Source organism: Ambystoma mexicanum, chromosome 1q (genome assembly GCF_040938575.1).
Source record: "Ambystoma mexicanum isolate Mex_15411 chromosome 1q, UKY_AmexF1_1, whole genome shotgun sequence".
Classification (NCBI taxonomy): domain Eukaryota; kingdom Metazoa; phylum Chordata; class Amphibia; order Caudata; family Ambystomatidae; genus Ambystoma; species Ambystoma mexicanum.
The window spans coordinates 21,993,098-22,020,004 of record NC_090922.1 but is presented as its reverse complement, the minus strand read 5'-3'; the positions used below and the strand labels follow the sequence as shown (position 1 = coordinate 22,020,004).

General features: G+C 46.8%; 1 protein-coding gene across 1 annotated transcript in view; it reads left to right on the top strand.

Annotated features, from left to right (window-relative positions):
- The window catches only part of CASQ1 (calsequestrin 1), a 200,012-nt gene that overhangs the window by 99,753 nt on the left and 73,352 nt on the right, over positions 1-26,907 (top strand). The window contains exon 4 of the mRNA XM_069635437.1: positions 7,262-7,373. Within this exon, the coding sequence (XP_069491538.1) occupies positions 7,262-7,373 (112 nt within the window). The remainder of the gene's footprint in view (positions 1-7,261; positions 7,374-26,907) is intronic.

The window sequence follows — 26,907 nt, the reverse complement described above, 5'->3', positions numbered from 1 at the left end:
GCAACCCGCACCAAGACAAGTGCCCAAGTTGCAGCTTGAAAGAAGCCTTTATAGAAGGATTCCATCCTCACAAAAGATGCAATGCATCAGCAAGGCCATTCTATTCCAAATGTAAATTGCATATAGGGGGCCCAACGATAGCACTTAACTGTTCCCTTGAAAAAAAGAGAATTTGCAGTGGGAACGCAAGAAAAGAAATGCAAACACTGTTTTTCGCAATTATACATCTTTTAAAGCACTTAGAATATTGTGCGCATTCAAACTATCAGAGGGACTATACATTAGCCAAGGTATAGCTCAAGCCATTTCAAGTAAACATGCATCATATAGAATCTGCACTCTGATTGATTGCTGCAGGTATTTGGAGGCAATACATGTCTGACCTGCAGCGAACCTTCATCCCACAACGAACTGCTCTTCCCGAAAAAAAAGAGGGCGAGAGGCAAACGTGGCTGCAGGGCTTCCGGGAGCATGGGGAGGTGCAGCCTCGCAATGAGAGCGAGGAATGGCTGCATCTGGGTAACTGCAGAGCTTCCGGGCTGCATGGGAACATGCAGGCTTTCAATGACAGCGAGAAATGACTGCATCTGGGTCCCTGCAGAGCTTCTGGCAGCATGGAGAGGTGCGGGCGTCCAATGACAGCATGGAATGGCTGCATCTAGGACCTGCAGAGCTTCTGGGAAGCATGGGGAGGTGCAGCCATCCAAAGACAGTGAGGAACAGTAGTTGACTGGCCTATAGGAACTCTGGAGATTTCTCCTCAGTAGGCCTCTGAACCCTGGGCCTCTTTTGTGTAGTATTTCCAAATGTTCCCATAGGAAAGAGGTTGAGCTTGCTGAAAATCTCTAATATGGGTCCACTTTGAAAATTATTTTTAGTTCCCAGTCCACCGGGTGAGGAGTATTTGCATCTGGGTCCCTGCAGTCTGAGTCCAGCTACAATACCTGTGATGCTGGAAATGCGTCAGAGGGACAGGGCCTCCGTATCCTTGTCCTTTACTGCTTTTTATTGTGTGTTCTGTCGTGTTTTCTGCGCAGGAGTCATGTGGGACTCCTGGCAGTGCAGCTCTCTCTTTTGGTTTTGGTGGACAGACCCATGGGATACCCTTATGGCACCCATGGGTGTGGGTGCAACCCTGTGCCCCTTAGTATATGTCTTTGGGCACCTGTGTGTGGCCCACAGAGCAGGGTACGGGCTGGTTGCAGCTCCGTGCTGAATTGACTGGTGCCCTGAGCGTCCTCCATTTTGGGATGCCCAGGCCCTGTCATTGGAATCGGTAAATTCCTGATGGAGACAAGATGGCCCCCGTGGCCTCTTGCCTTCCATCACCTGTTACCTTGATCTTCCCGATGTTCCGGGAAGCCCTCACTCTGTCCCTTCCCCCTGACTGGCTGTTGGGTGGAAGCTCCACATATGGTAGTGTGGGGAAGTGCCGACCAGACTGGCTGGAGCCTTCCCGACGACCGTATGTTGTGGGTACGCCTGTGGGTGGGACCTGGGTGAATGGAGTGTGTGACAAATATGCACTTCTTTTTGTGGATGTCTAGTTTCTGGTGTTTGACACAATGACTGAGACAGTCCTGCCCGAAACTGGTATGAATGCAGTGTGGAGTGTTGAATGGCTGGGTACTTGTCCCAATACACATAACTTGTTGTGAGTGTTTGGAGAGAAGTGAATGGCCTGAATGCACTATGCACCTGATTGGCTGCCTGCCTGCATGAATGCCCTTCGCAGTGATTGGACGCTTAAGTGTGACACAGCGGAATGAATGGGAGATCAACAGTGTATCTGGGGACCTCTCAGTGTTCAGAAGTGTTCAGAAGCTGAAGTCCACTACGACGAGTAACTGTAATAAAACTGAAGCATGACCTTGAAGCCCTGCTGGAAGAGAAGAATTGCTGTTGCTCTTCTTCATCAATCTGAAAGCTGCTGTGTCTCCAAAGACTGATCCAGAGAGGACCTGATAAGGCACCCTATTCCCGAGCTACGAGGGACCATTGTGCACCAGCTGATATTTGCCAAAGCTCCCTGCTAGACAGACCTACGACAGGCTGCCGACCGGAGACAGGGACTGCCGCAGAATCCCAAAGAGAAGCGCCAGGACTGTTGTCCGCTACTGTCAACGACCGCCGTCGCCGACCGGAGCTGCTGTGCTCCCGTTGCCTAAGAATTTTCAATTCATGGATGCGCTCATCCGCACCGCGCCTGCCTTATGCCGCCGGAGAAGGCCAGGCCGTCGACGCGCCTAGGAGCATCCGCCGGTGGGTTCCCTGCCACCCAAAGACCACAGAGATGCCGACGACTCAACGCCCTTGCTGGGCCACAGTTCTCCAAACTCTTTGCGGTCCTGAACTATTGACATTGAGGTGCCCCGCACGCCTCTTCCTTGCAGGAAGTTTACGCTTCCCCGTCGACGAGCACCGCTGGGAAAGAAGCTGCCACTTCACCATCGCAGCTTACCCTGTTTTCCGTCTGACGTTCGACAACCCGTGACTCCTGCCTTAAAGGGAGGGCACTCAAGAAATAAGTCCTGTATATTGTATTATATTGTATTATTTCAGATGTAATGTCGACATTTCATATATTGCCTGCATATTTGTAACATATGTAAGCTTTGCATATCCGTCTGCGCCCTGCTACTCCTGGGTCTGGTGCGCCTTATAAATGCAATATACAAACAAACAAACAAACAAGAAGGGCCGTCGATTTCCCCGATGAGGAACGCTACAACGCCAGGTACTTTGGGATTGCAGAACTATTGGAAAGTCTCTTGTGAACAATATATGGACTGGGCTTGTGATATATCTTTATTCTACAGGTTTCCCAGGTGGGGGGAGCTCCACACATAACTGTGTCTAGGTATCGGGCCAGTATTCTGCCAATTGTTCTAACCAACTGCTTTCCTCTTATATCTATTGTTGGTTTCCTTTATGAACTGATTTGTGTGCCATTAAACTGTACAGTTGATGCACTTTAAAGAGATCTAATAGTAATTGTGGTACCACATAGAACTGTATATTTACCATTATAGATAACTGAGTACAAAGTGAGTTATCGTGATATTGTACATAACCTTGAATATTAATTATATAAAGACTGTGTTTTAACTAATACAGTGTGCAGACATTTGTTTGTGTGTGCTTGGGGACTACACTGTACTTAAGAACCAGCCTGCATCACCTCCTCAGAAGCTAGGCCTTGATTGCCCGACCACATACCAATAATAGAGAATCTTGGCTGGGGTCCTCTGTGCCTCTCCTCTACCATATAGAGAGCAGAGGTACAGACACCCCCCTCCAGTCTTTTCAATACCGAACTCAGGAAAAAAGCTACTTATGGGTGTACAAATGCAACAATACAGAGAAAAACGTATATACTGAAGAGGGCCTGTCCTTTTAGACCTGCCGGAAACACCTTACAAACCCGTATCACAATACTTTTTTATGCCATCAAATTATTAGATCTAATAACTGAAACATAACCCAAGCTGATGGACACTTTCACTTTGACTCCTTTGGTTGTTTTACTGTAGTGTTGGCTTCTCTTATCATATTAAAAGATGCTGGGAAATTGTATACCACTATTGATAAGGAAGCTTTAGCTATCAGATGGTCTGCTGATAAATTTAGAAATCTCAGATGGGGCACAGATTTGGAGTTTTGTACAGATCACAAACCGTTAGTTGAAATTTTCACGTCAAAGTGCCTTGATAAGGTTTCTGGACGAATCCGGTGATGGGTTACGCAAATGCAAGAGTTTGATTATGTCATCAGACATGTACCGGGGGATTATGAACAGATCGGCTTACTGTCTGTCCAGGCTCACCGTTGCAACAGATTCTGATAAAGGGGACCCTGATGATGAAGTAGTGTTCAGTATTGACACAAAAGTGAATAGATCTAATACAAAGAGGTGGAGAAAGTATGACTAGGAGAAATTACCTCACTTATGCAAGACTAGACCCGTATTGCAATGTCATTGATGAACTAAGTCTCCATAATGGTATGGTCATGCTTGGAGATAAAATTATTCCACCGTTTAATGTGCAATCCAGACTCATAGATCTTGGGCACAAAGGTCATCAAGGTGTAATAAAAACCAAACAGAGGATAAGAAATTAATACTGGTGGCCAGGATGCGACATCCAGATAGAGAGGACAGTTCGAAGTTGTATCCTTTGCTCCAAAAGTGATAAAGTATGCATGAGTTCAAAGCAACCTATGGTGTTGACTGACATTCCTGTTAAATTATGGAATAAACTGGGTTTAGATGTTTTAGGCCCTGTATGGAGTGAGGGAGAAAGTTTCTTTTGTCTGGTGGTGATTGATCTACACACTCAGTGGGCGGAGGTTTTGATTAGACCCAAGATCACTGCCAAATCAGTTATATCGTTTCTCGATGAAATTAGTGAGTGTGAAGGTCTTCCATGGTGTATAGTCACTGATAATGGTTTGCAATTTCGGGGTAAGGAAATGGTGGAATATTGTAGAGCACATTCCATTGAGCACAAGTTTTGCGCCATTTACCATCCCCAAGCGAATGTCGTTGTGGAGAGGTTTAATCGTATTCTCAAGGAATCCATTCGTTGAGCATGGTCTAATGGGTTAGACTGGAAAAAAGCTGTGAGGGATGCGCTAGTTGCCCATCGTTTTTCCCCTCATTGCACAGCGGGCTTGTCCCCTTTTGAACTTAGCCGAGGGCGTAAACCCAACACCAAGTTAGTTCCACTCTGGTTAGAAAGGGGTACTAGGGTTGAAGTGAGACCTGATCAGGCCAGGGAACATATCAGGAGCATTCAAGTTAAGAACAAAAAAGCACAAGATGGTAAAAGTGAGTTGGGGTTCAAAAATCGCACACCTGTTGTAGGAGATTGGGTGAGGATTAAACTACCTCCCGCTCTTAGAGATGGCCCCTGCAGGTGGTCAGAGCCAATTTGTGTTGTGGAGGTGTTTAGACATGCTGTGAAGGTTGAGGATGGACGTGTATGGAATATGGAGATAGTGTGTGCAGTGCGTGGCAAAGTTACTGCTTTGACTAGTGAGCCTGATGGTTGTGTGAGTGATAGGAACGGAAGGAATGTAGAAGGAGATAGTTCTGTTTCTTCCTTGACCTGTGGAAACCCAGACAGTGTTCGCCAGTCAGATGGCGAAGCTCATATCGCAGACCTCAATGGTTGGCAGAGCATTCATGTGATTAAAGATGACACACCCTGATCCATGGACTTTTGGGACATTCACTGTGAAGAAGGGGAGATGTGTAGTGTTGGCTTCTCTTATCAATCATGAGAAGTCAACATGTGCTGTCAGAAGGAGGCTGGCATGCTCCGATAGCTCCCGACAAGCCTTGCTTACATAGTCTCTTTTAGAATGTAAACAACGTGTTTCAGGCAGTTGGTGATAAGATCGGTCCTAGATAGGCACGTCTGGCGGGGCTCTCTCCTGCTATCATATTTACTTATTTTACCTATGTACTCATACTTTTATTGTAAATAAAGTCATTGCCCCTCGTACCGTGTTGGCCTTATTACACTAACCAACTTCTACTGTATCTTTGCAAGATTCTGAGCAGATCTTAATCCTCTTCATGGCCACTCATCTGGGCTTTGCAACCTGCTGACACATTTATCCAGTACTAAAGCTTCTACGCTGTATCTGTCAACGTATCCCCACTTTTCTTACAGGGCCACTCACAGCGAGGCCCCCACTAATGGCCTAAGCGTGCTGCACCAATTGGCTGTACATTTCATGACTTATCTAATGCCCTCCCCCTCTTATCTCACTTCGCTGTTGTGTTACTGTTAGCAGCTTTGCAGGTATTATTCTCTAAGATGTCCGCCGCTCTGTGTCTACTGATTGTCTGCGTCATTGTTGTCTTGTCACTGCCTCGGACGCCTGCTAGTGCCAGGTCTGGACAATATAGAACTTCAAGATAAACGATTCCTTGTCATTAACTTACCATCTCTTTGGGGTAACCGAGGACTCATCAGCCTGCCTGTACATACTGCCTTCACATGACCAGCCCAAATGGAGGGCACCCTCAATAGGAAGAGGGGGCTCTGTGAGCGTCCCTGGACCTTGAGCAATGGTGACTTTCTAGTTGTGTTCTTCCTTGTCTCCCCTTTATAGCAGTGCAACTATTTTTCGTTCTGCTTTTGACCAGAGCTTGCCCAGGAAAGTGAACAGGCAAAAGAAGGCAGACATGGGTCTTGAAAGTTCCTCTCTCTTCCACTGTTAATTCGCATTTCAGCCCCGAACCTTGCAGCCCTGTTTCAAGCTACATCTTCCCACCGATGGCAAATGTAGACATGGGGCGAAAGGGGGGGGCAAAGCACGCAGGAGCCACGCAATGGATGATAGTGGCTTCGGCCCAGAGGTGTTGCTAGGGGGGGGCTTATGGGGCTATAGGCCAGGGTCTTTTGGTTGTAGCCCCAGATGGAAGCGCAGGGATCTTTTCCAGACCTAGCAACACCCCAGGTCCGGCCTAACACGAAAAGCCACTTCCGCCTTAATCCTGTGCTACGGCTGCAATTCTCAAAGGTGTGGCTCTGCTGAATTGATGAGTGGTTGGAAAAAAGTAAAATCCGCTCGAGCTTGGCAAGGCAGAGACCCATGGCTGTCTCTGGATGGCCGAAAGCATAGAAGGGTGAGCTCACACCCTCTGCTTATTGAGATGTGCAACCTAGTAATGGGGTGGATCTTAAGTTGCAGTGCTGGGCAGCAGAGGTTATAGGGTTGACACTGTCCATGAACTAAGCAAACCTGCCAATGTTACCCTTTTGCTGCATAGCACTTAACGCCAGGCACTGGTGTGTTTCAAAGCACTCCCAGTTCTGGCAGCCCAGGCAAATGAGTCACAGGGAGAGACTGTGATTTGTGTGGAAGGACCAGATTTGGTGAATCCATTCGAGCTCTGCCGTCCTTGTCCCACGACATATCCCTTTATCACTAGGCCACCTCTATATCGACCCCAGCACCACCAATCTCTCCTTGGTAAATCTCTCTGCCAAGTCCGAGGCCACTCCTGGATACATGTGGGTGGGAAAGGTTGTTGCAAACACACATGAAAATGTATGTTTCTGATGGACCCATGGAAATCGAGACTCCTATTTCAGGGGACAGAACTTTTATTTGGGGGGGGGCAGACCAAATCCCCCTTTATCCACTTCATCACTATTTGTCTAATAATAAATGGGTAAAAATCCATGTAAAAATGAACTTAACGGCCAGCATTCAGTGAACTCTCTCATTCTGTGTCTTTCAGGTGCTTGAGGACCCGGTGGAATTTATTGAGGGGAACCACGAGCTCACAGCATTTGAGAACATTGAGGATGAGCCAAAACTCATCGGATACTTCAAGAACGAGGACTCTGAACGTACGTATGCGTCACTGCGTACTGCACGGGGGGCAGGGGCGGCATGTTGGCCTATCTTTCTCTTATGGTTTTTGTATATAGCAAAATTGCCCATAGGCCTCAGTGCTCTCACAGAGACAACAAAAAACATATGAACTGGTACTGCAGCAGGTGTGTGGAACGCAGAGAATGTTCGCAGGTTTCTAATTTTCTCTCTTCTCAAACAGGTGTGTCTTGAGTTGTTTCATGAAAAAGTAATGGACACACTATTCTTAACGAGAGGGGGTGTGGAGTTCCAGACCATAGGTGCCCAAAAGGCAAAGTTTGTGCCACCTACTCTTTTAAGATTATTTCGTCGTTGATATGAGTCGTGATTGTCGTTTGCACGGAGGTCTCTTCTAAAAGGTGCCTTCATTATTTTTTTGACGAGATAGTTGGGCGCACTACCAGCTAGGCATTTATTGACTATGACGGTACACTTAAATTTGATCCTTTGTTGGACTGGAAGCCAATGAAGCTTTCTCCTGGCTGCTGAAATGTTTTCACCCCGGCTCAGTCCAAAAACTGCCCTGACAGCTCCATTTTGTATAGTTTGCATTTTTATAATTTTGCTCTTGGACATACCCATCAAAAGACTATTGCAATCGTCTAGTTTTGAATTAATTATGGCCCCCGCAATCAAAGCAAGGTTTTACTCAGTTAGGTAGGGTCAAATTTGCCATATCAGATTTGCGGAGAGCGCACAGGTTGATTTCAAGTATGACACAAGTCTCTTGAAGGAGAGGTGCGAGTCCATAAAGATTCCCAGCGTTTTAACACGATTCAAGACTTCAATGTAGCTGTTATTAATTTTAAATTGTCTGTTTTGGTCGTTCAGTTTTTTTATTTTGTGGGGAGTGCCGAGTATCAAAAGTTCGGTTTTATCTTCATTGAGTGCGAGAGAGTTTGTCGCCATGCATTTTGGGGTGGCGCTAAACACCTCTTTAACTCTTTGCGCATTCTTTTCATAGATTCCCGACAGTTCAAATACCAACTGGGTGTCGTCAGCGTAGTTAGTAAACCAGACACCCAAGATTTGTAGCATGCTTCACAAACGTTTTTAGAAAATATTAAAGAGCAGTGGGGACGGGACAAACTTGAACCCTGCGGGACGCCACAGGTTAGACAGGTTTTGAGGGACGAGAAGTTTCCCTTGGCCACTGCAGCCATCCTGGTAGAATAGCTGGCGCTGGCGTGCAATTCCCATGCCGCTCACTGGCTCAGCCCTAGATACAATGCTTTGCTTTTACATCCAGATATAACAACAACCATTTAAACAACTGTATTCACGAATCTTCAGGACAGAATACATTTTAGTATCAATGATTGCGTTAGCATTAACTGCAGCTGCTTTAAGTATCTCAGCCGTCTTATGAACATTTCAATGTACCATAAAGAGGGTGCCTTCCGGCAGCTGAGTGGTGGACGGAGACGCTGTATGCAAATAAATAGGCAAACAACATGACTAACATGTAAGCACTAATGATAGCCTTATCGAGTGCCCATCGCATGTTACTTTCGGCTCACATGTACTGCATTGAAACATTTCTTGCAATAGTCTCTGTGGTCGTGACTCACAGAAACTGAGATTTGAAAGGTCTCCATTAAAACAAACATTGACACATATTTTCAACCAACGACCTCACATTGAAGATCTACGTAGGTACATCTGGTGAAAATTGCTTTAGATATTAATGATTTTTATTTGTGTTGCATTTTATTTTGAAGTTTTGCATCACGCCATCATGTGAAGAACTACTTGACAGTGTAGGTAGAGGATCAAACTCAAAATTGATGAAAGTTCAGAAGAGTGAATTCCAATATTCGCAGAAAAAAGCGAACATTGCAAGGCACAATAGGCGGGGTGGGTTGAGTGTCAGAGGGAAAATCACGTGTTAGCAGGCCTGTTCAAGTTGCTGGATGTGTCATGCAGGGCAGGAAGGCCTGTGCACTCATTTGACCGTGTCCTGGAAGACAGTGGCAAGTGCAGAAGCGAGTGGCAGAGGGTCCAGGATGGAGTGAGATGGAAAGGGGTTTCCAAGTTCAACATAGATCTCGCAAATGGCTGAGGTTTCTTATCAGCATTATAAATGCAGTTATAAATAGTATTACAGTATTTATTAAGCACAGGCCTAGCTCCAAGAAGCAACAGAGTGCTTTACAAATCATAGGGGGAATAAGAGAGTGAGGGAGGCCCAAATACAAGGAAACGGGGCGCTAACAGCGTGGGGGGGATGCAGGCAATTTGGCAGCAAGGGATCTAGAGGCAAGCATTGCAAACAATTGGCAGCAGATCACAGAGTCTGAGGCAGCGTGGGGAGTGCAGGGCATGTGGACCTAGGTGCTTGGGAGGAGCCAATCCTTAAAGAGGAGGATCTTGAGCTCCTTCTAGAAATGCAGAAGCAGGGGGGGAGGAAGTCTCATGTTGACGGGGAGGAGGTGCAAGATTCTTGGGGCATAGAGAAGGCTTGTCTTCTAGATCTTTCTTTTCTGCACAGGCAGAGTTCAAGCCTGCACGTCTTTGCCTCTGTTGGATTGTAAGCCACCGAGATGCTGAATTTCTCAGTGAGGTGCTTTGGGACCTCAGGGCGATATCTTTGTTGGTCAGCAGTAGGAATTTAGTCATGGAGGGATTGAGCTTAAGGTTAGCACTGAACATCCAGGACTGGATCGATGCAAGTTAGGACTTGAGCCTGTGAATGTTCTTGATAGATGACATCTTGAGGTAGAGCCATATGTCATTTGCATATTGATGGATGTGGATGTTGTGTGGAGCCAAGAGGGGTTCCTAGCACTTCCATGTAAAGATTGAAGATCACATGGAAGGATGGATCCTTGCAGGACTACACAGATGATGGGAAGAGTTGGTCATCTTGAAGAATCCATTTTTATGAACTTGTGGCGATTAGCAAGATAGGATTTGGAACAGCTGAGGACATTCTCGCTCATCCACATGCAGCAATGTAAATTGTTGGTCAGTGTCGGGTGGTCCTACTGCGTCAAATGCTGCTGAGAGGTCAAGAGAACCAGGTGGCAAGGATGGCCATCATTGAGGATTTAGGCATTGTTGATCACCTTGATGCTAGCAATTTCTGTGCTGCATTTGGTTCTGAAGCCAGATTAATAGGAAAGAAGGAGGTTGTTGGCTTTGATGTGTTGGGGGAGTTGCGTGGCTACTGCTTTCTGAAGGATCTTAACTAGGAAGGAAAAACAGGAGATGGGACGCTAGTTGCTGAGGTTGTTAGGGTCCAATGTAGTTTTCTTGAGAATGGGAGGATTTGTCGGTATTAAGGGTCGAGTGGAAGGTGCCCTGATTTAGGGAGCTGTTGATTATTGTCAGGTAAGGGCGGATGCTTCATTTGGAAGGGTCTTGAGTATGGCAGCATGGAGGGTGTCGTCTGTGTATGCTGTTGCCTTGAGGGATTCTAGGGTGGCAGTGAGGTCTTCCATGGAGAGTGTCTTGAAAGATGTCCAGGCAGTTGCAGTTTTGCAAGATGGGGTGTGTAGGGTGCTGACAGTTGTGGCATTACTGTCTGTCTGCTGGAAGATCAAGCTGATCTTGTTGGTGAAGAAAGAGTTGATGGAAATGGATTATTGAATGGAGTGCAGCACGGGTGGGTCAGGCAGAGGGTTCTTGCAGTGCTTGAGGGTTTTAAAGAAGGGCCTGCTTTCATTGTCTGCCTTGGCTATGGTGCTTCTGTAGTAGTTGTACTTGGCACAGGGGTGATCTGTTGTCTGCATGTAGCATGGCGTTCCTTGATCAGGGTGAGGTTGAATGCACTGCAGAATTTACACCAAGTTGTTTCTTTTGTTCTGACTTTTTTTCGTTGATGTTGAGTTCTTAAGTGTACCAGGGTGTGGAAAAAAGATTTAGACTTGAGGGTCCATTGTTTCAGTGGGGCATGGCAGTTGATGTTGGTTGCGAGGGTGATGTTGAGTTCTTGGAGAAGTGAGTACTGGTTCATCAGAGGTAGATATGCCCATGTGAGGGGTAGGTGGAGGTGGGCGTGGTGTTCCATTGGAGCCTCCAATGGGGAAGTTCTTAAATGGTATGAAGGCTTGATTGTTGGGTTTTCCGATTGGTTGTGCTTGACTGGGATGGTGTGCCTAATGTTTAAGGGGATGAACAGATGGTGCGACTAGTCGAGAAGGATTAGAGAGCTATGATGGAGGTTAGGCAGTGATGCTGAGATTGAGGATATTATTGTTCCTATGTGTTGGGTCTTTTCAGGTGCTGTGTGAAATTCTGAATTTCGAATCGCCAGTGGCGATTTTACTTCATTAAGTGGGGATGCAGCTCTGAAAATAAACACTCTTTTTCATTTCAGTCACATTGTGGCCGTCACAGCTGCGAATTTAACAGCAGAGTGAATCCTCAGGTAGATGAGATTTTCATCAGATGACCTTAAGGTTCTTAACCACTATTTCGCAAGGCTACATCTTTATCAAACAGATGTGCTGGAGTCTGGCATGAGCAAAACAGCCGCAAGTGCATCTGATAGAAATGTCAAGATTATTGAGAAGAGGGGAAGGGACCAGAGACAGAGGTGGCTTGGCAAAAGTTCTTTCAAAGTTGGTTTTGTTTAAGAAATAGTGAGGCATGGAAATAATGTTGTGTGTTTGAGGGGGAAACTGATGAAGTGCAGGCATGAAAATGATGCAGTCACAACTGTTAAGCAACGGTAATGGTCAGACCACAGGAATGACACATGGGGAGTCTGATCACGGACGAAGTTGAAAGTAAATATTACATCTAACCATGACGGGTGGTCAAGATGAATGAAGAGGTACATCCATGTTTATACATGAGATGTGACAAAGGTTCAGAGCTGGGCTACAGAACAATCAATGTTGAGATATCACATAATGGGTATACAATTTCCCTTGGTTTGTCGGTAGATTAGTTCAGCCCATACAGAGATGAAGAGGGAGCTGGCACCAAGGGGGAAAGATAGGCTATATAAATCAGGATTGAGGTCTTGGCATTGATGGAGAGTTCGCCAAAAGGTTTCTGAAATTAGCAAGAAGGGCTGGTTTGGAAGCAGTAGATGTTAAGAGGAGAAGTAAACCAGGGGGACTACACCACCCTTTTTTCCAATGCGTTTGCTAACCAGAATGTTATGGTGAGAGACAATTAGGAAAGCATTTGTGGGTTTATTAGAACTAGGGCAAGGATGTTAATGATGAAGTACTCAATGGACTGGGAAAACCTGGTTCTCTGTTAAATAGCAGACCTGAAATTGAGGGAAGAGCTGCTATTCGCAATTTGGTGGTTAGGTGTTTATGTTATATTTTTGGTATGGGTCAAGAGCTATTCATCTAGTCAATATGCAAGAAAACCCCAGAACTTTTGATCACAACACTGGTGCCTTGCAAGGGACTATACCATATTGTATACATACAATTGATTGTTTAACAATCCAGACTTCTGTGTATGGAATTTATTCCCACTGGTGGTGTAGTACTTGTACAGAAAACCTTCTCTATATGTGAATACCCAACACCTGCACTTCTTGCAGATGGTGCGGACAAATGATATCACAAAAACTGTCTAAGCTCTGTAATCATAGGTACTAATATGTGTCTCCAGTAAACATATTCATAAAAACTCTAATTCAGTCCAATGTTTGCAGGTTCAACTATGTTTTTTTAACTTCCTTTGAGATGTTGACAAAATAGCTTGAGCAAGTTTGAACTCCAGGCCCTGTAATAGATATGGTCTGGAGACCATGTGTCAGTGCTGGGAGGCTTTTGGAGAAGCAGGGGGTTCTTGCAGCAGATGCAGCCATAGGAAGGGCTTCGGATTAGAATGTAACTAGAGTAAGGTAGTGGAATAAGACTTAGAGTAGAATTAGTTCATAGTGTGACGCATGTAACATGCAGCTTTGAGTGCGGCACACACACTTCTTTTGGAGGAAGCTCAAAAGCACAATTACTGCTGTGACCCAGAATGGTGGAGAATCAAGATTACATTCAGCGAGTAAGGGAGACACAAATCCCAGAAATGGCATTGTGTATAGCAGTTTGGTATTATATGTTGTACCTTGATGCCTCCTTTGAGGTAATTACAGTGCTTTACAAATTCAAAAACCAATATATGATACACAGAGCAACGCAAATCACACACACGTGAATTTTCTTTTGAGAGAGACGCAAATCCCACTGTCCCTCTTCAATGTAACATGAACAAGTGACTTTTCTGTTGAGATATATTATATGCTATGATTGGTTATTTATAACGCGCTTAATACCCAGAGGTTTCTAAGCGTGGACCCGGGGATCGACCCTGTGGTGCTCTGTGTCGTCTTGCTTCCAAGGTGAGCATGTTGCTCCTGAGCTATCCTCTCTGTTGAGAGCGCCACAAATCCCACTATCTCTCTTCAATGTGACATACACACCTGACTGTTCTGTTGAGAGAGCCGCAAGACAGAAAAGTCACGTGTGTATGTCACATTGAAGAGAGATAGTGGGATTTGCGGATCTCTCAACAGAAAAGTCACATGTGTATGTCCATGACTTTTGTGAGTAGAAGGAAATCCCTGTGACTGGCTTGCCCGCGATACACACGTGACGTTCTTCTGAAATAACAGAGAGCCACAGTCGTGGAGGCTAAAGATTACTCTCAGTGAATAAAACTGAGTGTGATAAACACGTGATTTTTTGTGAGGGACCAGAACATCCCATTGGCTGGCCTGAGAGTGGCATACACAAGCCCTTCAGGTCCGTTACGAGCCTTACACAGGAGCTGAGCACAACACCATGATTGATAAAATGTGCACTATGCAAATAATGGATTCTAGACTCAAATTAGCTTGATAAAGCACCTACTTGAGTGGAGCGCAAAACATGTGATGTTCAAGCCAGACCCAACAGCACCTTCCGTTCCTAATTCGTTGTCCGTTCACAACAAACTGACCATTCACAGCAACACATTAGTGTGGACTATCAAATATCCTTATGCATCCAGAAGGTGGCGCAGAAACAGCCTGCCTCTTGGGCCTTATTGCATTCCCTGCACGTGCACAGTGGAGACTACTCTCACTGTTAAGGAAAGGGATATGTCCAGTGCCTGATTCTTTGTTTAAGGATCTGAAAAGAATTCTTGTTGCTGGAAATGTTCCTGGTTGAGTGAGCGTCTCATGTATTGTAATCATCTTTTGTCTGAGATAGCTAGCTCCATAACTGAACGCGGAGAGAACCCTTGCAATGTGAAACCCCCCATGTTTGCACATGATTGGGTAAATACCATTGATAACATGCATGGATGGTCCCCCTTGAGCCGTCTGAGGGGAGATCATAAGAGACACGGCACTCTGGCCCCCTTTTCTGGCGATCTATCCAGCCAAGTGGCTCAGGCGTACCTTCCTGCATTTCCGTTGGAACCTATACCCGACAAAACAAATTCTAAATAGAGGTGGCCGGCCAGGTGGAAACGGATCCGCTGAATTGCCGTTTTTGTAAGGTAGTTGGCGAGGTTGCAACTCTTGCGCACTTCATGATATCGTGTCCTGCTCTTAAGGGGAAGAGATGTAACTCTCTGGGAACATTTTGGCCGGTTCTGGAAGCGGGACGGGGTTAACAAGTTTGGGCTGAGCGCCTGTCAGGTCACACTACTTCCACGTAAATTGCTGTAACAACCTTTTTAAATTCTCTTCAACTAGAATTGGGAATTTTGTTTTTGATTTTTTTTTTGTGAAGAAATGATTGTTTTTGTGCAAAGTATGTTAAATGTTAACTTTGTTTTTATATAAATACCTGCTGAAGCACAATTAGGGTGAAACGCGTTGTGCCTGTCTGCATGTGCTGCTGCCCTCGTGGCCACCTATATTATCCACATAAAGGACTGTTTCAGCACTGCAAGACTGCCTGGGGATTTGCTTTTCATCATTTGTCAACTTTGCCTGAGTGCCGCTGCATTTTGGACTGCAAGTCAGTCCGTCCTTGTCTTTCAATATATGTATATATAAAGAGAGAGAGAGAGAGAGAGAGAGAGAGAGAGAGAGAGAGAGAGAGAGAGAGAGAGAGAGAGAGAGAGAGAGAGAGAGAGAGAGAGAGAACCTAGATAGCAGCAAGCAACGGAACACTGTGCAGAGAAGAGGTGTGTGCATAATCAGAGGATGGGCTATTGCCAGCGCAGGGGAAAAGGGGCCCTGGCAGTCAGTGTTAAGATAGGTGTTGTTTAACGATGCTTCTGTTCCTTCTTGAAGTGTGTCCATAGGTGGCTTCCTGCAGATCTATCCCGCAGTTTTCGGTCTCCAGCCTCTGGTGTTCCGCGGTCGGCACAGATCTTAGGCTTCCCTGTCCGGTTGGATTAGGAGACGGTATTCTGTCCGGGTAGGGGACTTACATTGGTTTGCAGGTCGGAAGGTTGAGTATGCAGGTGCCTGAGGGTGGGGGTGATGCGATGTATCTTCCTTGTGCCTGTGGTTAGGTGTGCTGCTGCCTTAGGGGCATATTACAGAGAGGTTATGGTGAATGTTTGAATGCCTGTAGAGAGGGCTTTACCAGCATGTAACCGGGAAGTAACCCGCGTTTGGACAGAGGTTCTGGAGTCAGGGGCCAGGTGGAAGGCTTTCATTTCATAGCAAAGAGCAAGCAAATGGCAGAGCGTCTGCATCCTCCTGGTTGCTTGCTTCTTCAATAAGAAGTCAGTGTCAATGATGAATCCAAAGGACTTTGCCTTGGGAGTAAGCCCAGATGAAAATCCTTCAAATGTCATCTCCACTAAATAGGTCTTGGTTATTTTTAATTTTATTATGATTTATATTGCACTTAATGCCAAACGTCTTCAGCTTCAAAACGCTGGACCGGGGATTGAACGTGTTGTGCGGCATCATCTAGCGCCCAAAAGGATTGTGTTGCCTCTGTGCTATCGACGTCTTGAGGATGCTTCGCGGGTTTTTCCGCAGAAGATGAATCTGATTTTGATCAGGTTGAATTTGAATAAGAACTTCACATCCACACTTGAATTAGAGGGAGGCAGTGTTTCAAATGAAGATGTGGCTTAGGGAAGTGATCTTTAGGTAGAGGTGGGTGTTGTATGCATGTTGGTGGGTTTTCCATGTGTAGGTTCAAGGTGATGGATCCCACAGGGAATGGGATTCTGATGTGATCTGTTGATTCCCTTCTGGACAACCTGGCATCTTAGGGGGTGTTGTAGATCACAGGGCTGAATGCAGCTAAATGGTGGTGCAGGGCCAGTGACAAGGCTACACTATGTCTATATATGATGGGTATTGTCTTTCATCTGGAAAGTAGCTGCCCTGGTGCTTAACCTAACTCTAAAACCTATAGATATTGTGAGGAAATTCTCAAAATGAGTTTGATGAAGGCATTTCTTTTAAGGATCGCGGTGATGTTGGTGCATATTGTGTTGTTAGTTGGACAGGTACTGTAGACGGAGCGTGAGATTTTCTGCAATAGTAGATCCGACCTGCCTTTAACACAGGGGCATGCAGTGGGCGTGAGTGTGGAAGAGATCAGTGGGTGATATCATCTTCATATGTGGTGACTCTGCAGATTCAGGCATGTGCCGCACAGCAGTACATACATAGTCACAATGAAAGGGATTCCAGACTACACATCTGCGCAGGCTCTGCCATGAACACAGCTGCTCTTCAGCAACAATTGAACGACCCAGGCTCAAAAGAGATGCGGTTACAATGCACAAGGAAGAACTGCTCTCACGTGTAGATGGCCAACGGAATGACGTGCCGAGGCAACGGCAACGCCCCTTACAGGGTGAGCAGGCAGCCACGTCAGATTCAGTGTGGGCGGCTGCGGAAGAATCTGCAGGCAAGTAGGTCACCGCGGGGCCCACTCCTTGCCGAGTTAGCCCTTTCCAGGGAGTCAGACTCTCCAGCATTCTGCATGCCCACAGCTGCCTGGCAGATGGTGGGCACACCTCTGCTTGCGGGTCCATGCATATTCCAGCCAGGAAGGGACGAGCATCCACAACAGTACTCCTTCACTACGGGGTTCATGTTGTCAGCAACCTTGCGCTACGTCGCCATCAAATCCCTGAGCTGTTCCGTGCCTGGTTATGCACAGACTCTTCATGCCACAGTGCCGCAGACTATGCCAAGGCCCAAGAAACACACGCGTCATCCTGAAAAACAGCAGAGTCCACGTAATGACAGAGGTGATGGCCTTTTGGGTGTCACAAATCTGGTGCAGACAGAAGGAGTTGGTGATCTAGTGTTGGTGGTGTTGCCTGGTGAGCGTGGCATGAGGGCTGAGTGATGCTCCTGCTGCTGGCAGTGGATATGGACATCGGTATTCTTGATGTGCACTAGAACTCTGGGCATTCACAGAGGAAAGTTACTTCCTGAAAATCCTGTGTGGCGCTCACACAGGGGAAAGGCACTTTCAAAATGTTGGATGCCATTCCCACAGGGTTGAGGCACCTGATAATGTTTACAACTTTAGCAGTGCTCCCTCGACAGCAGTGTTACCTCTTCCATAGAGCCCAGTTGCTATCCTCTGGCTGCCTCTGTCCCCTTTGCCTACTTCACAGAACGGAATGGTGGAAAGGCAGGTGAGCAAACTATGCAAGGCCCTAATCAGAATGAGCCTCCATCCTATACATGCAAAGCTTGCCAGTGTTCTCCATGTGGAGTTCAGACAACCTTACCACCAAACCGGGGAGGCACACCAATACTGCCCTACTTACTGCTTAGACCCCTGCCATTGTAAGTGATGTGCTAGGTAGGGCCCATAGGTTGTGGGGCACTGTCCACAGAACCACGTCTGATGCCCTGGTGGCCTGATGGCGAGCATCCAGTGTCCCGAGAACTCTTGCCAGTTGCCTACTCGACGTGAATAGAAGTTACTGTTGAAGTGGGTTACGCGGATGGCATCTTGGTCTTATAGGTGTCTGTATGGCACAGCATAAAGTGGTTATGCATGCATTGCCTTTGTGGCCAGTGCATCTTTCACACATTTCCTCTGGCTCAGGAACTTCTTGCTTAGGCTGCAAACCACACCTCTGTCGTCTTCCTCTCTGGCAGGGTGAAGTATCTGCTGACCTTGTCCTAGCAGCCTCCGCTTCTTCCTACTAACCCATTACCGACTCCTCCTCAACTGCCTCCTGCAGCGCCACAGTAAATAGCTCTTCCCCTCTGCCTCCCCCAAACCAGCTCCTTCACACAAACATTATCCTCTCCTCCTAATCTTCTGTAACCACATCTCCTCCTCGAATTGCACGCCAGCTGCCGGCACCTGCTCTTCTCCTCAGCCAGCTCACCCAACAGCATCTCAACCACCACAGAGGCAGGGCCACCATCTGTGTCAATAGCCTGGCCCTCCCCACACACCTCCATAACACCCCCTCCTTCACGTGCTGAGTGACAGACTGGGCCTCCTTTGCCTCCTGCACCCACTGTTGCTGTCTTCCAGGTCCACACCCTGGCCCCACATCCACGTCCTCTGGTTCCCTGTGCGCTGCAGTGCAGCCCAACAGCACCACATCCTCTGCCACGTGCACCGCCACAAACTAAAATGAGCAGGAGCTGAACAACTCCACAAAATCCCTTCCCCGCCCATCTCTAAAGTAATCCCAACCATATAAGTTACATAATGGCACTAGTGGAATGTTCCAACCAAAGGGCTACTGGCAAGTTAATGTGAATGACTGGAACTAGCAGGGAAATGCAGGGATACATTATGGGTAAAGGTTTGGATAAGGGCAAGCGAAAAGGATAAAGAAAGAAGGGAAAAAGGGATGGCTATATTCAGGGGCCTCACAAAAGTTAAAACATAGGTAAAACAGAATAACGTTTATCCAAATAATAATAAACGATCACAAAATCCAACTGACAACGCTGACATGCAATCTCCCTTAGTCTGGCACATCGTCCAGCTGTGGAGTCACCCTGTGCATGCAGTGCCTTTTCAAACTCCACGAAGAAGATAGAGCCAGTGATAGAGCCTTGAAGCCCGCTCAGAGGTTTAAGAGATCTGATTCGATGCCTCACTTCTCTCTCTCTCAGGTCTCAGGCACCTCATTGGCCACTTCAAACTCCTGCAGGTCTCCACCTCTGGATTAAGATGCAAGCAGGTGTTCAAGGTGGCACACGCTGTCCCAGGAATCAGTGAGCTCCCATAGTGATCAAGTGAGCCACAAGCCTGTCGCCATGAATTTCAGCCAGCAGTGTTTATTGAGCAAATTGCCAGTAATGCATGCTGTTAAAGGAAGTCCCATAGGTATTCAGAGGTAAAAGGCTGTATATGTGATTTCTTGAAAACGCCAGACATGTCCACCTTTCTCCTTCATGAATTGCACTGAGGCGGCCATCACAAACTGGGGATTCCTTGAAAGCACTGTAGTTGAAGATGAGATGGCAAAAATAAGCAAAACTGAAGGTTGACGGTTGTAAAGTTTTGAATTAATCAGAAGCACTGGCATTGCTCTGGAAAATCTTCCAGACCATTGTTTTTCATTCCGCCATGGTATTACATAAGAGGACAGACATTTTGCAAATTAGGGTTGGTCTCCTCTGGACTGCTCGATCACATTGGTTCTGCATGTTATGTTATGTTATTGGGTTTTATAAAGCGCTCGTTCGCAGAAGCTTCATGGCACTGAAGAACATCAGGACAAAAAGGTGTTTAACACAGAAAGGATTTTATCAAGCGGCAGAAGCTAAGGTGGTCAGGGCTAGTGAATTGGGAAAGGTGAAGCGTTTCATAGCTTCGCCGGAGCAACTGCGAAGGACCGAGGGATGATCAACAGCCGAGATCTTCAGATCTTCATGAGGCACATAGTGTTGAAATTTCTCCTGCAAAAATTCCAGTCGCACGCCATCCCAGAGGGACTTAAATAATCTGCTTCTGCACTGGCAGCCAGTGGAGTGACCGCAAGACCGGAGAGATATGTGCCCCAGAGGCAGTGCCAGTGGCCACGCGAGCTGCAGAGTCCTGCAGCAGTGGAAGCCGGTGCATGATATAAGCTGGCCAGGCCGGGAACAGAGAGTTGCAGTAGTCACGCCGGCTCAGTACCAAAGAAGACACTGCCAAAGGGCCAAGGTTCTCCGGAAGAAAGGGCAAATATGTTTCAGCCTGGCTGGGCAACATCAGTGAGGCTCAGGCAGCACAGCATTTGTTCTTGTATGATCACATCAACAGCTGACATGCAACAGTCTGGAGGATTCCACAGAGCAATTAAAGAGGTTATGATTAATTCGCAATGTTCCTGCCATCCCTCTTCTGTGGTGATAAGGTCACTGCGAGGTGGAAACATCTGTCTATTTGCTTTATTGTGAATTCTCTTCTACAGACAGAATCAGCCAAATTGAACTCACAAAGAAACCCAAGATTCTTGAAAGCACCCTCTCCTCTTCAATTATAATAAAGGCGTTTTCATTCCAGCATGGCCACTCCTGGCCTTGCAACACTTGACAGCTGCTGTTGACAATTCTCGCTCATGACGCCCTTCACACTGATTGGCTGCAACACAAAGTGCACCTGTGTCTCAGTCAGAAGGAGCTCGGGGATGTCTAGTGCCAGCTGAGCTAGATGTCATTTCTTCCTCGGGTTCCTTTAGCTTTCTTGCATGAGACAATGTACAGCACAAAGTGCTTTAAGACCCTCCAGAAACCGATGTCCTTGGATGCAGTGATAACAAGGCGATAGAGAAAACCTTTCAAAAGCGTGATGCTCTGCCTCCAAGATAGGGGTGGAGACTGACTTAGGCGGACAATGGCGCCCCCCGCTCTCTGTACACTTCCCCATGCCTGTCTCCTCGGTGGTGGTACTGTGGTGGACTTTTGCAGAGAAAACCACAGCAAAGTATGGATGCCATAATGGCAGTGACACCAAGAGAAATACTGTGCTCCTGATATCTGACCACACAGCAGGGGTGCACTTAGACTACAATTTCAGGGAGGGGGGCGGAGGCGGGGGGGCTGATACTTCAAATGTTGAGTGATGCCCTAACATCAGAGACTGTGGGTGAGAGACAAACTTAATTGTGTGGCGGCATCTAACTTCTTTACACATTTTGATGAGACTATTCTGGGGGCAGCTACAATGTTACAAGCAGTTAACTCTCCCATTCACGCCTGAAACCACACGCTTAAGGACTGCTATGAGAATGAGCTGTCTCCTGTCCCCTCCTGACATACCAGCACTAACCCCCTTCATAATTTCAATTGCCCAAAAATATATGCATAAGAGTGCAGGTGCTAAACATGAAACGTTTTAGATTAACAATAAATAACTGTGCAGCCGCGTGCACTATTTATTGTCTGTGTCTAGTCACGACTATGTAGGTCAGGCAGGACTAGTCAACATAGCGCAAAATTCTGGGGGTGGGCCTACGCCTGATCACCCCAACGGCCCCTGCGCCACTGCCACACAGTACACCGATAACTGCATGGAACCCCTTGCTAGGAAGCCCAGGAGCCACGCCTTTGATATCCTGTCACCCTGGTTTCCTGTCGTGCCGGGTGAGAGTTGTTGCTCTCCGTATTGTCTTCTGCCCTGGTTACGCATGAACAGAAAGCTACTGGCAGTGGTGTACCGAGCGGGGGGTGCTGCTTGCCCCACCAGCGGCTATTTTAAAGCCAGACCGAGACATTTGGCAGTGGGACACCTCCCCCTTTCAGCACCCTCACAGGGTGCCAAACGAGAAAGGTGTCTCACTTCAAGACAATGAGGGTGCCAAGCAAGAGGGTTCCTGCTCAGCACCCTCTTTGTCCTGGCACAGAGCATTACAATGGGAGCCATAAAACATTGGTGGGAGGGAGCGGGGGCTATTAGCAGGGACTTTTGCCCCTCAAGAAATGTGAGTGGGGTGATCAGAAGTCTGAAGTGTGCATAATGCTGCATTCTTTATGAAATAATGACTATGGCTTTAAAACCCAACGGGGATTTGTTAGGCTCACGTTCATCTGCATGATGCTATTGTGACTTTGCATGCAGGATGGGGAGAATAAAACTGAAGCCATACTCTTATTGCTCAACATATTTCTATGACGATGGATATAGTGTATAGTTGGTTTATTATTAAAGACTAGAGTATTATGTAATGGGGTTTGCTCCCAAGACATTGCTATAAATGAAGTATTATTTAAGCACATGAAATGCAAATCAAAACCTGGGAAGATGTGTTCAGTTGCTTAAATTGTCCACATCCTGGTTTCACCATTTAACTAAAGTGTGTGATCCGGGTCAAATCATTTAATCACACTGTTCCTTATCTGTAGCTCTGTAAGTTATTAACTTAATAGCGTCTGTAACTATATCATGCTGTTATAAAAAAAAAAGCATAATAACTATAGATTTGCTCCATATATAATAATAGTTCATTTTACGTCGTTTGCACCAGAGCATTACAATAATCTTATTTCTAAATCATTTTGCACCACAGAGCCTGGCTAGAGCTCTAATATGTGAGTTTCCTGCATCTATAGTGGTCCTGCAGTTTTATTTGAATGAGACCATACGGATTTGCGCGCACTGCATTTGGGGGGTGGGCGGGAGTAGCCATCCTTTTTTAGTGGCTATCCCCCAACACCCGTCCCTCCTCTTAAAATGCTAGATACTTCCCTGGCTACGGGATGGGTTAAAAACAAGGCCATCCCAACGTTTTGGACCAAGTTCAACAGAGCGATTTTCTATCAGTGAATATCAGCGGCGCAGGGATGAAAGGGGGAGACGTGCCCTGGGCTTGCGCTCAGACTCTGCTGCTCAGCACATTCTCTGCATAGGAGCGGATTTTATGGGGCTCGTGGCGGAAAGCTCTGCACAAACTCGGAGGGTCTGCATGGAAAGCAGCCCGAGGCAGCTTGCAATGGCCTGACTGTCCTGACAGTGACACAGGGTGTGGGTGTTACTGGACTTCCTGCTGTCCCCAGTGGTGCTGGTGTTTTAAAATCAGCTCGCCGTGAGATTCTTTTTCACAATTCATATGAAGTCAGGGGGATCCGCCCCCCAAGTACGTCCCTCCCCCGCATGCGCTGGATGTTCCAGATGCTGCTTCGTAGGGCTCTTACTCTTGTGCATCCGGGTTCATTCCTCCGCCTGCCCGCATGCGACACAAGCTGCTTTCCACTGTCAGAAAGACTCCCCCCTCAACCTGTCAACAGTCACCTTCGCCCCTGCACCCCAGGGGCACAATGAATATCCGCAAGGTCCCCCGCACACCACTCGTCTCGGGGAGACCCGTGGGTGACCCATAGGTGAGCCTTCTGAAGGCAGGTCTAAACCTGTGGTGCGCTGGTTGGGCTCTGCCTACTCCTTAACACCAATGTGATATGGGGCGCACAGGTGGCCGTGGGATGGAGCTTTATTTGCACCTGGCACTCTCTCATGCATGGTAGGCCCCATCCACTCACTGCCCACCAGAGCTGTAGCAATAGTTTCGCCCGAGTATCATGGGAGTCCCCCTTGCTACAGGCATGGGCCAGCCAACTGCATAATATGGCTGCTTAAGACATTCTGGACGTGGGAAGACATTACACTGCACCAGCTCACCACCATAGCAGTTTCAAAGCGTGTGACCTTGTCCAAGTTAAGGTCTATTGAGTCGCGTCCAGGGAACGCAGGGCCATGGTCTGCTCAAGGTGAATTGACCGCTAAAAGGTGTGTTATAGAAGAAGAAAAGAAATGCATTGAAGTACAATCTGGACTAGAGCCGATGAAGCTGTGGGGGCAGGTGATGGAAGATTGGAGATTGGCCTATTGTACATGCATATGTGTAGTCTGGTTGTGTGTGCAACTTAAGATGTGCTCAGGCTAGTCTAAGTATATTGTGGGCATGGTTGACCAAGGTCATCCCAATGGGTGGGACGTGTCTTTTAAAAGTTCTAGATAAGTTGGCTTCCAAAGGCCAAGGACAACCAAGACCTATGTATATGTGTTATTTATGTCTAAAATAATTGAAGCACATATAGATGTAAGGGCTAAGCAAATAAGCATGAGATATGAAGGGAACATGTCAAACAATAGGTAATGGTTATGGCATTGCACAAATGTTTAAAGAAAGAAATGGGTACAACATAAATTGCAGCTTTCCAAATCTCCTCACCCTTCACCTCTATCTGGAACCATTCTGGTCCATCTCAGTCCAAAGTTCAGGTCCTCCCCACCCAGCCAGCACCCCAGGAACCAAACAAGCCACACCACCCGCACCAGCGACTCCCATCCAGAAGGGTGAGAAAAAGAATCAAAGTGAAATCAACCGGTCATACCCAAAGGGCAAAAGTAGTGTAGGGGCCAACCTAGGCCAATTTCATGGGAACATGTCCTCTGGCACCGGCACGTGATGGGTCAATTCCAAGAGTGCAGTTTAAGGAATAATGGGCAGTGTGATTTAAATTACAAATAACGACTTCTCACTCTGGACAATGGTGACACATTCGCCAAAGCACAACCTGGACCAGCCGCGGAGCATAGTCAAGGAGCACTTAGGTTAGCAGCCTCATGCAATGCAAAACCCATCCAATGCAGACACGGGAGAATGCCCAGAAGCGCAAGAAAAGTAAATGCCACATAGCACACATAATACTACCAGGAAGGAGCACATGTCTGGGCACAGACCGAGACCAGAAGAGGGCCACAGTACCCATGTGTTGCTGTCACCAGTGAGTAAAGAAACAAATGACTCTGTGCTGTGCACAATTCCAGCGGCTACCATTGCTGCACACAAAGCTGTACCTCAGCCAGCCACACCACGAGTAATTCCCCCCAGAGATCACACCAAGAGTGCCAGAGCAGCTCGCAGAGACATGTCTAGGCACCGGCAACACCAACAGGCCATGCACCATGAGATTGAATGAGTTGCCCACAAGAGGAGTTTCCCTCCTGACCCAAACATACAAAACCAGCAAACAAAACGAACCAGGAAGCTATGTGCCATTAATACAGCTAGTCAGAGGGCGTGGAGTCCATGTAGCTGATAAACAGAAAGGTGTACTAGACTCTAGAGCATCATGCAGCAGGGATGCTCTTGGCGGACATCTGGACCAGATCAGTGTGGAGAGAACTGGACAATCTTCGACATATTCTGTATTTCTTGAGCTGATGCACCCAGCCACAAACGTTAACATTTTGGTACCAGTTGTAACAAAAATGCATTCTGCTTGGCAAAAGAAAGTTGTGGTTGCCATTTCTCCAAGCATCAAAATCACTCCCCATTCATCATCCATCTACCTCTACGTGCATTAGATTTAACAAAGGGTTGGACCTTCTATAGTTGTCTAGGCTCCCCTAGATGTTCTCCAAGATCATTGTTGAGCGTGCTTCTCTTAAGTTAGTGGAGTAGTTCATGGTCTGTAGTCTTGTCTAGAACAATAAGGGATTCTCAGCTAGGTCCGTGACCAGGCTCTGAGCAAGCCTATGACCGCAAAGATGCCTGCCCTCAGAGCCGGAGGCCACTTCATTCGTTAGTGCGGAGGAGAGCTCATGTTCTGCTCCTAGAACCCCCATGACCCTCCCATCCTACCAATAACCTCCCAGTGACTGGTGAGAGCATGCATGTGCCTCCGTCGCCAGGACATGGGGGGCCTGGTGAACACCACGCACAATGAAATCACAACACCAAGTGATAGGCGGTACACTAAGGTGTATGGTAGAGAGTATTTAAGTCTTGGATGGCCAGTAAAAAAAGACCTCAAAGTAGATTTTCTTTTCTTTGGTCTCAGGAGCTAAAAGCAGGGCGCTGCTTACCAGGTGGCTAGCTGCAAGTGAGAAAGCTTTCAAAATTGCGAATCAAACAAAATTCAAGATTTGATACCTTTTATTGGACTAGCTGTTTTATACCTCATCAAATTAAATGAAATGCCCACAAGGAAAGTACTTTGGTGAGTCTTGCAAGTAACTACGTGTAAGAATTAACCTACATGCATACAATCTTGATGACAAAACCGAAAGGGCAATAGGTCTGCACTTGACACAGGATGGACTCACGCTGCAGGACCTCTCAGTGATAGTACTGAAAGCTGGATACTCGACTGCCACACAAAGAAGAAAGTGAGAGCTCCATTACTGAAGAGTCTCCTGAAAAAGACTGTTCTCACCATGGATAAAGGATGTATAACTCAATATGGCCTACTGTGAGCCTGGCACCTTCTAGACAACCACACTGACAACACCAGAAGTTGACCGGCTGCTACAATCTCTCACATACAACTTTTGGGCAAAATGGTTCAGAACGCGGAGTGAGTAAGTACACAGGCAGCATGTATGGCGACCTAAGAGGGCTGAGCGCAAATGACTGGTGCCCATTATTGAGCCAGGGGTGCACAAACAATGGAAGTTTCACCATGCTGGCAGCGGGCACATATTTGATATCTTCCACTTAATATGCAAGTCAGTGGGGTGTTCTCCAGCAGGGGGCACTACTGGGATGGGTTTGAACATGCCACCCGGGAAAACACCCATTTATTTTATTTTAAAACTGGCCTAAGACAGCGTCAACCCGTTGCACTGCGCAAAATGAGAAGGCAATGAACAGATTGCTGGATAACATTAGCACTGATTAGTATCAACATTTCTCAAGTTTATACCCACCACG